This window comes from Mirounga leonina, unplaced genomic scaffold, assembly GCF_011800145.1.
Source record: "Mirounga leonina isolate KUSES-001 unplaced genomic scaffold, KU_Mleo_1.0 Mir_174, whole genome shotgun sequence".
Lineage (NCBI taxonomy): Eukaryota > Metazoa > Chordata > Mammalia > Carnivora > Phocidae > Mirounga > Mirounga leonina.
In genome coordinates, this window is record NW_023270451.1 from 8,893,047 (window position 1) to 8,909,230 (window position 16,184).

General features: G+C 38.8%; 1 protein-coding gene across 1 annotated transcript in view; it reads left to right on the forward strand.

The window, feature by feature from the left end:
* GNAI1 (G protein subunit alpha i1) overlaps nucleotides 1-16,184 on the forward strand; it is a 92,248-nt gene that overhangs the window by 50,509 nt on the left and 25,555 nt on the right. The window contains exons 3-4 of the mRNA XM_035020446.1: nucleotides 12,898-12,940; nucleotides 13,046-13,187. Of these exons, the coding sequence (XP_034876337.1) occupies nucleotides 12,898-12,940; nucleotides 13,046-13,187 (185 nt within the window). The remainder of the gene's footprint in view (nucleotides 1-12,897; nucleotides 12,941-13,045; nucleotides 13,188-16,184) is intronic.

Sequence of the window (16,184 nt, forward strand, 5' to 3'; positions counted from 1 at the left end):
TATAACCAATCTTTAAGCTATGCTTTTCAAATTTTGATATAGAATCAAAGAAGACTATCCACAGTTAACTATAAATGCTATTAAATTGCTCTTCCCTTTTCTAACTACATAATTATGTGAAAATAGATTTTCTTTATATTTTTTTCATGGAAGTTTTTTTTATTATTATGTTATGTTAATCACCATACATTACATCATTAGTTTTTGATGTAGTGTTCCATAATTCATTATGTGCATATAATACCCAGTGCTCCATGCAGAACGTGCCCTCTTTAATACCCAGGCTAACCATTCCTCCCACCCCCCTCCCCTCTAGAACCCTCAGTTTGTTTCTCAGAGTCCATCGTCTCTCATGGTTCATCTCCTCCTCCGATTCCCCCCCTTCATTCTTCCCCTCCTGCTATATTCTTCTTCTTCTTCTTTTTTTTTTTTAACCATATAATGTATTATTTGTTTCAGAGGTACAGATCTGTGATTCAACAGTCTTGCACAATTCACAGCGCTCACCTTAGCACATACCCTCTCCAGTGTCTATCACCCAGCCACCTCATCGCTCCCACCTCCCACCACTTCAGCAACCCTCAGTTTGTTTCCTGAGATTAAGAATTCCTCATATCAGTGAGGTCATATGATACATGTCTTTCTCTGATTGACTTAGTTTGCTCAGCATACCACTCTCCAGTTCTATCCACGCCCTTGCAAATGGCAAGATTTCATTCCTTTTGATGGCTGCATAATATTCCATTGTGTGTGTGTGTGTGTGTGTGTGTGTGTGTGTGTGTATCACGTCTTCTTTATCCTGGCTCTTTCCACAGTTTGGCTATTGTGGACATTGCTGCTATAAACATCGGGGTGCATGTACCCCTTCGGATCCCTACATTTGTATCTTTGGGATAAATACCCAGTAGTGCAATTGTTGGATCGTATGGTAGCTCTCTCTTCAACTTTTTGAAGAACCTCCATACTGTTTTCCAGAGTGGCTGCTCCAGCTTGCATTCCCACCAACAGTGTAGGAGGGTTCCCCTTTCTCCGCATCCCCCCAACATCTGTCATTTCCTGACTTGTTAATTTTAGCCATTCTGACTGGTGTGAGGTGATATCTCATTGAGGTTTTGATTTGGATTTCCCTGATGCCGAGCGACGTTGAGCACTTTTTCATGTGTCGGCCATTTGGATGTCTTCCTTGGAAGAATGTCTGTTCATGTCTTCTGCCCATTTCTTGATTGGATCATTTGTTCTTTGGGTGTTGAGTTTAAGAAGTTCTTTATAGATTTTGGATACTAGCCCTTTTATGTCATTTGCAAATATCTTCTCCCATTCTGTAGGTTGTCTTTCGGTTTTGTTGACTGTTTCTTTTGCTGTGCAAAAGCTTTTTATCTTCATGAGGTCCCAATAGTTCATTTTTGCCCTTGCTTCCCTTGCCTTTGGCGATGTTTCTAGGAAGAAGTTGCTGCGGCTGAGGTCGAAGAGGTTGCTGCCTGTGTTCTCCTTTAGGATTTGGATGGACTCCTGTCTCACATTGAGGTCTTTCAACCATTTGGAGTCTATTTTTGTGTGTGGTGTAAGGAAATGGTCCAGTTTCATTCTTCTGCATGTGGCTGTCCAATTTTCCCAACACCATTTGTTGAAGAGACTGTCTTTTTTCCATTGGACATTGTTTCCTGCTTTGTCAAAGATGAGTTGACCATAGAGTTGAGGGTCCATTTCTGGGCTCTCTCTTCTGTTCCATTGATCTATGTGTCTGTTTTTGTGTCTGTCTTGATGATGACAGCTTTGTAATCGAGCTGGAAGTCTGGAATTGTGATGCCGCCAGCTTTGCTTTTCTTTTTCAACATTCCTCTGGCTATTCGGGGTCTTTTCTGGTTCCATACAAATTTTAGGATTATTTGTTCCATTTCTTTGAAAAAAGTGGATGGTATTTTGATGGGGATTGCATTGAATGTGTAGATTGCTCTAGGTAGCATTGACATCTTCACAATATTTGTTCTTCCAATCCATGAGCATGGAACGTTTTTCCATTTCCTTGTGTCTTCCTCAATTTCTTTCATGAGTATTTTATAGTTTTCTGAGTACAGATCCTTTGCCTCTTTGGTTAGATTTATTCCTAGGTATCTTATGGTTTGGGGTGCATTTGTAAATGGGATCGACTCCTTAATTTCTCTTTCTTCTGTCTTGTTGTTGGTGTATAGGAATGCCACTGATTTCTATTCATTGATTTTATATCCTGCCACTTTACTGAATTCCTTATGAGTTCTAGCAGTTTTGGGGTGGAGTCTTTTGGGTTTTCCACATAAAGTATCATATCATCTGCAGACAGTGAGTTTGACTTCTTCTTTGCCGATTTGGATGCCTTTTCTTTCTTTTTGTTGTCTGATTGCTGTGGCTAGGACTTCTAATGCTATGTTGAATAGCAGTGGTGATAGTGGACATCCCTGCCACGTTCCTGACCCTAGGGAGAAAGCTCTCAGTTTTTCCCCATTGAGAATAATATTTGCTGTAGGTTTTTCATAGATGGCTTTTATGATATTGAGGTATGTACCCTCTATCCCTATACTCTGAAGAGTTTTGATCAAGAAAGGATGCTGAACTTTGTCAAATGCTTTTTCTGCATCTATTGAGAGGATCATATGATTCTTGTTATTTCTTTTATTAATGTATTGTATCACATTGATTGATTTGTGGATGTTGAACCAACCTTGCAGCCCAGGGATAAATCTCACTTGGTCATGGTGAATAATCCTTTTAATGTACTGTTGGATCCTATTGGCTAGTATTTTGGTGAGAATTTTTGCATCTGTGTTAATCAAGGATGTTGGTCTGTAATTCTCCGTTTTGATGGGGCCTTTGTCTGGTTTTGGGATCGAGGTAATAGTGGCCTCATAAATGAGTTTGGAAGTTTTCCTTCCATTACAATTTTTTGGAAAAGGAAAATACCAAAGGATAGGTATTAATTTTTTAAATGTTTGGTAGAAATCCCCTGGGAAGCCATCTGGCCCTGGGCTTTTGCTTGTTGGGAGATTTTTGACGACTCTTTCAATTTCCTTAGTGGTTATAGATCTGTTCAGGTTTTCTATTTCTTCCTGGCTCAGTTTTGGTAGTTGATACCTCTCTAGGAATGCATCCATTTCTTCCAGATTATCTAATTTGCTGGCCTATAGTTGCTTATAATATGTTCTTATAATTGTTTGTATTTCTTTGGTGTTGGTTGTGATCTCTCCTCTTTCATTCATGATTTTGTTGATTTGGGTCATTTCTCTTCTCTTTTTGATAAGTCTGGCCAGGGATTTATCAATCTGGTTAATTCTTTCAAAGAACCAGCTCCTAGTTTCTTTGATCTACTGTTCTTTTGGTTTCTATTTCATTGATTTCTGCTCTTATCTTTATTATTTCTCTTCTCCTGCTGGGTTTAGGCTTTCTTTGCTGTTCTTCCTCCAGCTCCTTTAGGTGTAGGGTTAGGTTGTGTATTGGAGACCTTTCTTGTTTCTTGAGAAAGGCTTGTATTGCTATATACTTGCCTCTTAGGACTGCCTTTGCTGCATCCCAAAGATTTTGAACAGTTGTGTTTTCATTTTCATTGGTTTCCATGAATTCTTTAAATTCTTCTTTAATTTCCTTGTTGACCCATTCATTCTTTAGTAGGATGCTCTTTAGCCTCCATGTATTTGAGTTCTTTCCGACTTTCCTCTTGTGACTGAGTTCTAGTTTCAAAGCACTGTGGTCTGAAAATATTCAGGGAATGATCCCAGTCTTTTGGTACTGGTTGTGACCTAGGATGTGATCTATTCTGAAGAATGTTCCATGAGCACTAGAGAAGAATGTGCATTCTGTTGCTTTGGGATGGAATGTTCTGAATATATCTGTGAAGTCCATTTGGTCCAGTGTGTCATTTAAAGTCTTTATTTCCTTATTGATCTTTTGCTTAGATGATCTGTCCATTTCAGTGAGGGGGTGTTAAAGTCCCCCACTATTATTGTATTGTTGTCGATGTGTTTCTTTGCTTAATTGTTAGATCTTCTTGTTGGATAGACCCTTTAAATATGATATAGTGTCCTTTCTCATTTCTTTATTACAGTCTTTGGTTTAAAACCTAATTTGTCTGATATAAGAATTGCCACCCCAGCTTTCTTTTGGTGTCCATTAGCACGGTAAATGGTTTTACACCCCTTCACTTTAATCTGGGGGTGTCTTTGAGTCTAAAATGAGTCTCTTGCAGACAGCATATCAATGGGTCTTGTTTTTTTATCCAATCTGATAGCCTGTGTCTTTTGATTGGGGCATTGAGCGCATTTACATTCAGGGTAACTATTGAAAGATAGGAATTTAGTGCCATTGTGTTGCCTGTAAGGTGACTGTTACTGTATATTGTCTGTGTTCCTTTCTGATCTCTGTTGCTTTTAGGCTCTCTCTAGGCTTAGAGGACCCCTTTCAAGATTTCTTGTAGGGCTGGTTTCGTGTTTGTAAATTCCTTTAGTTTTTGTTTGTCCTGGAAGCTTTTTATCTCTCCTTCTATTTTCAATGACAGCCTAGCTGGATATAGTATTCTTGGCTACATATTTTCTCATTTAGTGCTCTCAAGATATCATGCTAGTCCTTTCTGGCCTTCCAGGTCTCTGTGGATAGGTCTGTTGCCAATCTAATGTTTCTACTATTGTAGGTTACATATCTCTTCTCCTGAGCTGCTTTCAGGATTTTCTCTTCGTCTCTGAGACTCATAAGTTTTACTATTAGATGTTGGGGTGTTGACCTATTTTTATTGATTTTGAGAGGGTTCTCCGTGCCTCCTGGATTTTGATGCCTGTTTCCTTCCCCAAATTAGGGAAGTTCTTTGTTATAATTTGCTCCAATATACCTCTCTCTTTGTTCTTCTTCTGGGATCCCAATTATTTTAATGTTGTTTCGTCTTATGGTATCGCTTATCTCTTGAATTCTGTCCTCGTGATCCAGTAGTTGTTTATCTCTTTCTCAGCTTCTTTATTTTCCATCATTTTGTCTTCTATATCACTAATTCTCTCTTCTGCCTCATTTATCCTAGCAGTTAGAGCCTCCAGTTTTGATTGCAAATCATGAATAGCCTTTTTGATTTCAACTTGGTTAGATTTTAGTTCTTTTATTTCTCCAGAAAGAGTTTTAATACTACTAATAACTTCCATGCTTTTTTCAAGGCCAGCTCGTATCTTTAAAATCATCATTCTGAACGCTAGTTTCGACATCGTACTAATATCTGTGTTGATTAGGTCCCTGGCAGTCGGTACTGCCTCTTGTTTTTTTTGTTGAGGTGATTTTTTCCATCTTCTCATTTTGTCCAGAGGAGAATAGATGAGTGAGAGAAGAAAATGCTAACAGGGTAACAACGTCCCCAGAAAATATACACTAAACAAATCAGAAAAGACCTGAAGCCGGGGGAAAAGAAAGGGAAAGAAAGAAAAAAGAAAAAGATAAAAACAAACAAAAACAAAACAAAACAAAAAGAATATGATCAAATATGATCAGGCTGGTGCATAGATCAGTGCCATACACTAGGTTTGGGCATATTCTGGTCTCTTAGAAGAAAGTGTCTCCCAAAATTTTAAAGAAAGGAAAACATATATATGTACAAAAATAAGGTTTAATAAGATGAAGGGATGGAATATGACTGTAAAGATGAAAATTATAAAAGATTTTATAAAAGGAATTGATAAGTTGGTGGAAAAAAGAAAGAAGAGGATTTTAAAAAAAAAGGGAGAGAATGTGATCAGGCAGAAGACTAGAACAAAGCCATACACTAGAGATTTAGGGTATATTTTGATCTGTTAGAAGAAAATGTATCTCAAAATTTTAGAGAACAACTTATATACATATACCAAAAATAAGGGTAACTACTATGAAGGGATAGAATATGACTCTAAAAATGAAAAATAAATACTTTTTACAAAAGGGATTGATAAGATGTTGGTTGAAAAAGGGAAAAAGAAAAATTAAAAAAAAAAAAAAAAGACAGTTAAAAAACAATTAACTTTGAAAGACTAAAGAATCATGGTAAAAAAGCCATGGATTCTATGTGCAGTATTCCCCTAGCGCTGGAGTTCTGCCGTTCTCATTGATTGGTAAACTTGGTCTTGGCTGGCGGGTCTTGCTGATCTTCTGCGGGAGGGACCTGTTGCCATGGTTCCCAAATGTCTTTCCTGGAGGTGGAATTGCCCCACCCTTGCCGGTCTGGGTGAGTAATGTGCTCAGGTTTGCTCTTGGGAGCTTTTGTTCCCTGCAGGCTTTCCGTCCAGCTTTGGAGGACGAGAGTGAAAATGATGGCCTCCCAATCTCCGCCCAGAGGAGCTGGGAACTCGGGGCCCCATTCCTCAGTGCACCCCCAGAGAAAAGCAGTCAATCACTCCCATCTCCCTGGTCTCCAGCCGCCCTCCTTGCTCACCCGGCCTGTGACTGAGTGTTACTATCTCTGGCACACGACCTGGTGTGGAGTCTCCAAACCCAGCAGATCCCTGCAGTGCGCTCCTGTGCCACTATTCCGGGGGACAAAAGGGAGTCTCCCCGGATCTGCTGCTTGTTGGGTCCCTGCTGGAGGAGCAGTGGCCCGACTGTGCCACAGATCATGGTTTATGGCAACCCCGAGCTGAGAGCCCATGCCTCGGCTCCGTCTCTGCAGCCGGCTTCCCTGCTCTGATACCTGGGAGCTCTGCCACACTTAGGCACCCCCGGTCTTTCTGTGACCCCGAGAGTCCTGGGACCACACTGTCCCACGAGGGTTCCACCCCCCACTTAGCCACTGTAGCGACGTCCCTCAGCGGAGCAGACTTCTAAAAGTTCTGATTTTGTGCTCTGCTGCTCTATCACTTGCCAGAAGCAGCCAATGGAGGCCCCCTCCCCTGCCGTCTGTCCTCCCTAATAACGCCTCAGATTCACTTCGTACGTCCTACCTTCCAGAAAGTGGTTGCCTTTCTGTTCAGAGAGTTGTTGCTATTCTTTTCTTCGATCTCCTGTTGAATTTGTAGGTGTTCAGAATGGTTTGATCCCTATCCAGCTGAATTCCTGGGACCAGATGAAATCCAGGTCTCCTACACCTCTGCCATCTTGCTCCGCCCCCCCCCCCCAGATTTTCTTTATGTACTTCAACCTAAGTAACAAGTAATTGCACCATATTAAATGCAGAAGTAGATATGAAAATTGAGAAGCCTGATTCCTTTTAATAAGCTATTTGCAGAAATGTAAGACAGTATTACTTAGCTCACTTTTGAGGGGAGGAGGAAAATAGAATTAGTTCATGTTTTTTATAGGTAGTCAGCAATTAAATGACTACAATTATTCTGATCAGTAATCAAGAAAAAAAGGTGACCTTTCTTCTACCTCATTGGTTCATAGTCTTTAGCTTCCAGCAGAATCACTTGGAGGGTTTCTTAAAACACAGATTGCTGGGCCTACTCCCAGAGTTTCTGATTCAGTAAATTTTGATTGGGGCCTGGGAATGTGCATTTTTAAGTGTTACTGATACTGTAAGTATTGCTAGTGCTTTTGGCCCTGAGATCTTAGTTTGAGAACTGCTGTTCTGTTCTGTTGGATTTATTGGACAAACCTGTTTGAGCTGCCATTTGTGGGAAGAAAAAAAAGATTAGAATTTTTCAAAGTTAAGTAGTACAGATGTAGAAATAATGGCTGGAACTGCCCTTAGTTGCCCGAATTTGGGAGTTAACTGAAAATTAAACAGAATAGCTTGTCAAGAACTAGGTTATGACCCTTGTCGAGGAATGAAATTAGAAACAAAATCTTCTCCCAACTTAGAAATCCTCCTTACAAATGTAGCAGAGGAAAAAAAAACACTTATTTTTGAATAAGCATTGAACCATAGTGTGATATTAGAGGCAGTCCACTAAAAGATTGCAAAGACAGAAAGAAATCTCATCCCCTTATATAGCTAAACAGATGCAACTTACTACATAAATATTTTCACGGTAGACCTGACTAGTACTTAAGAGGCTTGACGCTTTATGCACATAGTTCATTGTGTAGACCATTCATGTTAGCTTATTGGCCTTATCCAGAGGAGAAACATATATCTTTATGACAGGAGGTAATTTTCTATCTTGGAGCAAGGCACCCACCCAAGTTAGACCCCTACCCTTCCACAGAAACTGGGAGATAGGGATGCTGTTTTCTTTGATGTTCACATTTCAAAGAAATGGCTCCCATTCTCTTGAGAAAGATGTTCTGGGTTATAAAGCTGACAAAAAAACAACCACCACCACCACCCAACCTAATTGTTTTCCTAAAATACGTCACACACATATTTGAAAGAGAGAAAAAGTATTTATAACTATAATTTTTCTAAAGTAAATGTTCTAAGGATAAGAGGGTAGGGTTATCTCTCCCCTTAGGTTTAATTAAGCCTCCTGTTTTAAATTTATATTTGCCCTTACACCTTCTTTATTGCTTCTGTCTTAAATATAAGGACCTTAATCTTGTTGATTGTATGGCAGCACTATGATAAACAAGTGACTTTATATGCACTTGTAATTTGGTTTTATTCCAGTTTGTACTAAATTATTCTGTAGCTTTATTCACTGTAAAAATTTGAAATTGTTGAAATTCTACATAAAAATTAGGATTCCTTAAAAGTAGAGTTGGTGGTGTCGAATTCAGAATAAGATAGCAAAATTGCCATCTTAATAGCTGAATGGCCTCTGATATCATGAGCAGCTTAAATCCTGAAGCCAGGAAATAAATGTTCTAAATGTGACCCTAAGCAAAGAATTGGACAAAGGATCTTCTTGGGGGGATAAAAGTATTTGTTTTCTGAGGTCAGAGGTTCTTTGTTTTTAAACCACTTGCAGTTAAAACTTTAGATTTCCTATACTGCTCCTCAACAAAATCAGGGGCAGACACTATTTGATTATTATTTTTAAATGGTGAATTATATAAGTCTAGTCAAAGAATTAGAATCTATCTAGCCAAGGGTTACTTTACTTAGATCTTGTTTGTGGTTTGGTTCCTTCTCCCTGCTTGTCCTTACTTGATGTGTTTCCCTTTCCCGAATCCCCTTGTTAGTAGGTGGCTGTGCACGTGTGACCCCAAACTGTGATGAGTTTCCTCTCAGTGTTACTGTGGCGATGCTCTTTGACCTTCCACCATCTGTGTGGTGTGTTACCATCAGATGCTGAGCTCCGCTTCATACTCCTGCTGAGCTTACTCTTTGCTCTCAGAGGTGCAATTTTCTATTAGCCACTTCCTCCTTAGAGATCTGAGGGGGGGTGCCTGGATGGTACAGTCAGTTGGGCATCCCATTCTTGGTTTTGGCTGAGGTCATGATCTCATGGTCGTGAGATGGAGCCCTGTGTTGGGCTCCATGCTCAGTACAGAGTCTGCTTGAAATTCTCTGTCCCTCTCCCCCTCCTACTTATGCTCACTCTCTCTCCCTCTCTTTCTCTGAAATAAATAAATCTTAAAAAAAAAAAGAGGCCAAGGGACCCCTTTGGTGATCCCACCTTTGACTTTACAGCCCATTGGCTTACTAGTCTACCATGACTATATTGCACACATTCTTGGCCCTTTGGAAGTTAAAATCTCCCTTCCTAGTACTCTCTCATTTGACAGTGTGACCAGCTTGTTGACAGTTACTTTGTAGATGACTTAGTCACCTTGACCAGCCTGGTGTTGTGACCAGAGTGGTCACACACTTTGATCTTTTCATACATGTTCCATATTCCTTGTTTCTCCATGAAAGAAGGGTGCTTCCAACCCTTTTTAATGCCGCTTCTGGATTAAGGGAAAAACAATAGCTGTCTAGTTGAGTACTGCTAGTAAAATTTACTTTTCTTCTTTCTCGGGCTTCTCCACTAGCTCTGAGATTTTTTTTTTTTTTTTTTTGCAGTATTTCTTCTGTCAGTGTCTCAAACATGATTGTGCTTAGATTTGTAGAGAACAGCCTTTAACTCTTTTCTGTATGCTGTGTGGAAAGAATACCAGTATGTATTATGTTGGAACCCTGACCATGTAGCATTTCTGATTTTCCTCTTAGGAGTCCGTCTGCATGGAAGTGAGAATTGAAAACTAATTACATAAAATTCCTAAGCTTTGAAAGACTCTTTTTTCAGCATTTCTGCCTCTGGGATAGCTATGCCTCAAAGAGCACCTTGTGACTAGCAAATTAGGTAAAAATCCAATTAATAATACTCCCATCCTCAATCTTTAATGTTAAACAGATTTCAGGATATTTTGAACCACAAGCCATTGACTTAAGGTGCTCATTGCAAAGTAAGCTAAGTGTCCCATGCTATTGATTATTTTGAGATGTGAAATGAATTAGAACTTAATGTTAGGAAAATTTGTTTTTTTCTTAAGATTATAAAATTCTCATCTGTTATATACATAGTTCAACTGATAATCTTATTTCTTTTATTTTTACTATTCCCTGATTTTTATGCCACTTGGCTCTCAGACCTGACTGGCTTGTATCATGTGAGCTTTTCTGGGCCTTCCAGTTGTTGAGCTGTTTCACTAAATGAACGATCCTTGGGTGGCTGTTCATCAGAGGTCACTATGCCAATGGAATCACCACTTCTGTGTGTGGTTACAGGGATCTAGAAGGTCTTGTCATCACAGCATGGCTGCCGCTGACTCAGTTTGCAGTGCTGTAGAAACCCAGAGGGCCTTCTTAAAGATAGCCCCACTGGAAACTACCTAGGGTATGTTAGTTGGGTGGATCTCTCTTCAGTGAGAGAAAGAAATGTGTGAGGCCATAATGGCTACAATGGTGCTTTTCACAGAGCCAAGTACACTGTTGTTGATTAATAAATAATGGGTTGTTTATCTTGGAATTGTTTTTATTGGCAGATGCCCTGAAACATTCAAAGGCTGGCTGTAAATGAAGAATGCCCTCATTGTTTATTCAGCTCCTGCTTTTCTACTTAATGTGCTGGTATCTTGGGAAAATTTCTTGAATATCAAATCACAAGTAAAATTTAAGCAGCTCCCCCCTGCCCCCTGCCCCAGGATTTTCAAATAGGCCATGTAACTATGGTCTGTTCTCAGATGCCTCTGTGATTTTGGAGTGTGTGTGCGTGCGTGTGTGTGTGCGTGTGTGTGTGTCTGTGTGTGTGTGTGGCTAGAGGGGATGGCGTGAAGGGAACAAAGCCCAGAGTTTGCTATTTAATTGTAACAGGCACATGTAGTTTAAATAAATTCAAGTACATTTCTGGTTGACTGTGTGTCTAGCACAAGTTAGCTGCTGAGAATTCAAGAAATATTCATAGAAACATGTGCAAAGTGAGGCGTGGCAGGGATCCCTGGGGAAGTGGATCAGGAAAAGGTAGTTGATGAAGAGGGTAAGTTTATGGTAGATGGAGGATAACCAGGGTGGCAAGAAGGAGCAGAGTAAATTAAATTTTGGCAGGGGAAACAGTATGTTTGAAGATCTGTAGTGTGATCACAGGAGGTGTTCTTGGAACTGTAAGTTATTCAGTAATGCTGGATCACACAGCGCTGTAGGAAGGGCCCTGGGAAAATGGGAATATGGGACCCACATAACAAAAATCCTAGTTGTATCTCTGAAACCGTGATAAATACCTCTATGATATGTAGCCCTGGCCAAAGACAACATGAAGGCAAATGATAGACTTGTCATACTTTCTTTGTTTTGTGTCCTATGTTCAGATATTCTCTGTGTCTAGCAATTGGAAGGAGCCTGACAAGTAATTGATATAATGTGATGTGAAGATATCAGCTACTGTTAAATGTGAAGGATAGGAGGGCTCTACCTTTATAAAGGGCCATTTGATTAGTAATATTTTTATGTTATAATGGCATAATGCTAGGGATCTTGTGAAGGTCCTACATACTTGCATATGTAGAAAGTGAAGGAGTGTTCTGAAAATGGGTTTATGACTTGGGTGACAGGGAGGCTAGAAGAACATGGGGGAGACATTTCTGTCCTGCATACCACTGCATCCCCAGTGCTAGCAGATTATGTCGGCTATGTGTCAGATGTGTAATGATGGTGGTTGAACATACGTTGCATGAGTCACAGCTGTTGTAACATATATTCAGTTATTTGTTATATGGCTTCTTGGTACCACTGCCCTCTACTTCATTCTTAAGAAGCAGCAAAGGTTAAAATTAGGATGACTGACCAAACAGAACATCTTCCCCAAGATGGAGCAAAATTTTGAATAAAACTAATTTGTAGTGCTTTAAGTTATAGAAGATCGAATTTTTTAACGGTTTAGAGAATACAATAATTAAAAGCATTTTTTTCAGTTAAGTTTATTGAATTTAAGTATCATGAAGTAATAAACAGATGGGACTTATTTTTGACAATTTTTCTATATGTTTGGAAACCATTAAAGATTGTTTTGATATAGGGCCACCTGGGTGGCTTAGTCAGTTGGGCGTCTGGCTCTTGGTTTTGGCTCAGGTCATGATCTCATGGGTTGTGGGATCTAGCCCCCTGTCAGGCTCTGCACTCAGTGGGGATTCTGCTTGAGGATTCTGTCCTTGTGCCCCCCCACACACTCTTTCTCTCTCTCTCTCAATAAATCCTTTAAAAAAAGGGGGTGCCTGGGTGGCTCAGTCGGTTAAGCATCTGCTTTGGGCTCAGGTCGTAATCCCAGGGCCCTGGGATCGAGCCCCACATCGGGCTCCCTGCTCAGTGGGGAGTCTGCTTCTCCCTCTCCCTCTGCTCCTGCTTGTGTGCGCTCTCTTTCTCACTCACTCTCTCTCAAATAAATAAATAAAATCTTTAAAAAAAATTAATCCTTTAAAAAAGATTGTTTTGATGTAAAACAAAATTTAGCTGTAAGACAAAGAAAATGTGTGTGTGCATGTGTGTGCACGCACTCATGAGTGTGCCTGTGTTGGGGGTTGGATATGCATAAGTGATGAAGTTAGAAATCCTTTGTCTTACTTTTTTTTTTTTAGGTGCTGGTGAATCTGGGAAAAGTACAATTGTGAAGCAAATGAAGTAAGTAGATTGAAAACATTAAATTTGTTTCTTATATTTAACTGTATCCTTCCATCAAAGGAAGTAAGTGTTTTTTGCTTTTTTTTTTTCCTTTTGTCTCATTAGAATTATACACGAAGCTGGTTATTCAGAGGAAGAATGTAAGCAGTACAAAGCAGTGGTCTACAGTAACACCATCCAGTCAATCATTGCTATCATCAGGGCCATGGGGAGGTTGAAGATCGACTTCGGTGACTCAGCTCGGGCGGTGAGTTCTTAAATTCATTAGAACAGGCCTGATGAGGAGCAAGAATGACTTACATGATAATACCGTACTATGTAACCCAAGATTTATCCGCTGTCTCAAGAGCATTTTATAGAAGTCAAAAGGATGGCAGTGAGTGAAGTGAATCAGAAGCTGTAGAAGTGATGACCTAAGAATGCACAGGATTGTGTCATCTTCTCTTTATACCTAGAATTGTTTCCTCATCCATCAGATGATTTGGACAACTCAGTAACCATTGCAATATTTTCTGTGTAACTGGGTACTCCTGTATCTCCATAACGACTTCTTGTAGTTACTCCTGAGTTTCATGCTGACTCTTCAGTATTTGTTTTCATAATTTGGAATGCTGAAATGATCTAATTATTTGTATTTATGCCCAGCCTAAAAAGCAATCTAATCTCATATAATGAAAACAGTATAAAATCTTGCCTGTCTTTCGAATAGGAAAATATTGGCTGTTAGAAAACCTGTATCAGGATTTTGGAGCTAAAGGGGTGGCGACCTTAGGAGAAAAGCTAGTTCGACCCCCCCTTTATTTGATCAGTAAAAAAACTGGAACCCAGGACATGACAGAAGGATTGCCGTATGGTTAGTGGGAACAGAGCGCCAGGCTGGCACTTCCCTATTTGGCCCAATAACTCATTTTGGATTTGATCACAGCTTCCTTGGTCTAGTCCATAGGACACTTTTTTCCTTCCTTTCACCCCACCCCTGTTTTGCTTGCTTAATCTGTTTAAGTTTTATTATTTGTGTGTATTTTTTTCTTCACTGATTTATTTTTAATAACTGATATAAAACTTCTTAACCCTTCCACAAACCTTTAACTGAAACTCTAGCTTAAATTTTGATTTTTTTGTACAGAGTAGGTGTGTTATTACTATTACTACCACTGCTTTTTATAGTCCCTTGGATTTTATGCATTCGGTATATATATGTGTGTGTGTGCATGTGTGCATGCACACTCGCTATCTCCCTGCTAATACTATGAGGATTTTTGTATTGAGACTGTAACTTTTCCTTTTTGTCTTCATAGTGTCTGATAGAATTTCTTTTTTTTTTTTAACTTTGAGGCTCAATTTGTGCTTAAGAGGAAAAAAATGAATGAAAGCATTATAAGAAAAGATATTTTGGGGAAATTTAAAATAAACCTTTTTTTTTTGATAAGTTACTCTAACATTTCTTTATCAGTTATTAGTCCATATTAATTCACTAAGCTTTTTCTTTTAAACAAAAAATAAAACTTAGTATAATGAATTGAAATGTTCAAGCAGATTTCAAGATTATTTTTCATAATGATTCATTACATTCTTCTGAATCATCTTCTCTGGAATAAGATTTGAACATATTCAGACATTTTTGCCTTATCTACCGTTCGTGTAATTTTTTTTATCTTTAATTGACTCATTTATCATTGATTCATTCAACAAATGCTTTTTGAGCTTTTAATCTTACAGTGGATTACCACCCTTAAGGAGAAGGAATTGATACAGATTGTACTTTATGCCGGTTCCAGTTATGGTGATTTAAATCGTTCATCCCATCACATATATGCCATTCTGCATTTAGATGTTATATGTGATTATTAGATTGGTTTTGTAGCCTCCCATTTTCCGAGGCAATTGAAGGGTCAGTGCAAGCAGTATTTTGTGGAGTCTTTTTATTTCCTGTTTTTCTCTCAAGGACCAAATGACAGAATTGACGGGGAATAATTGCTCTGTCGCCATAGACTTCTTAAAAATTTTTACTTATTTTTACTGGTTTTCTGATGCTTTGAAATCTACATGTGGGACTTCTTTTCTCCTCCTTGTTTCACTTAGTGCTAGTTTGAGTCACTCTTCTTAGACTATCTAGCTGTAGCCTAGTAACTGTGTGCCTCCTACCTTCAGACTCTTCCTTCTGTTTGCTTTAGCCATTGTTACTAACTCCTTCTCACAGATGTCTCCGTGCTCTCACATTGCTTTCAGTTGGTCTGCCCCATGTCTTCTTGTGTTGCCTTGCCTCTGCTGAAGCCTTAAAATACTTGGAGGCTTTTGGAATTGTGCTAAGAAATAACAAAGGTGAACTACACAGGACCTGGGCATGAGGAAGGGACATGGGAGCTGGATATTGAAACGTGTAAGAGTTTTCTAGACAAAAACAAGGAAAAAGCATTCCATACATAAGAAACAGTATATTCAAAGGCAGTGAATATATTTCTATTTCTAAAGTACCAATTCTTGGAAATATTATCCCTGAATCGGAGGATAACCAGATATTTAATTTTGATAGGAACCGCAGATGTGCTTTCAGAAAGAAAGCGACATGAATAATCTTTTCTAACAACCATGCATCAGTGTTTACCAGAGTCTCACCAACTTAGATATTATCAGCACTTTAATTTTTAATATCTCATGCCTGAAAAATACTGTTTTCCTTTTTTTCGTTTTTTATTTTCTTGATTATTAGTGAGATGGGAAATCTTTGTCTTTCTGTATTTCTTCTGTGAATTCCTCTTAGTGTTTTTCACTCAATTCTGTTAAATTACTTGTTCTTTTCACATTGATTCTCTTTAAATATAAAGCATATTAACCCTTCTTTAAATTTTGCAAATATTTTTGCTCAATATATTTCTTTTACTTTTTTGAAATAGTAGTTATGTTGTTTTAGAACTCTTAATTTTTTTTTTTTTGCAGTCAATTCTGACTTCTGTGTATCTTAGATTTTCTTCGACTTACAATTATTTTTTAAACTACTCTTTTCTAGAATGTTTATAGTTTTATTCTTTAGATTTATCACTTCACCCACCTGGAAATGTTATTTGTGTCTCTTGGTAGGTGGGACCTAAGTATATTATCTGATCATCCCTTGCCTTGCAGCCATTTATTAAATACTCCATTCCTCAGTGACTTGAAAATGCTGCCTTTAGCATCAAATTGGATGTGTTTCTGAACTCCCATTTTTTTCCCCCATTGATGTATTTTTTTTTCCAGGTCAGTCACT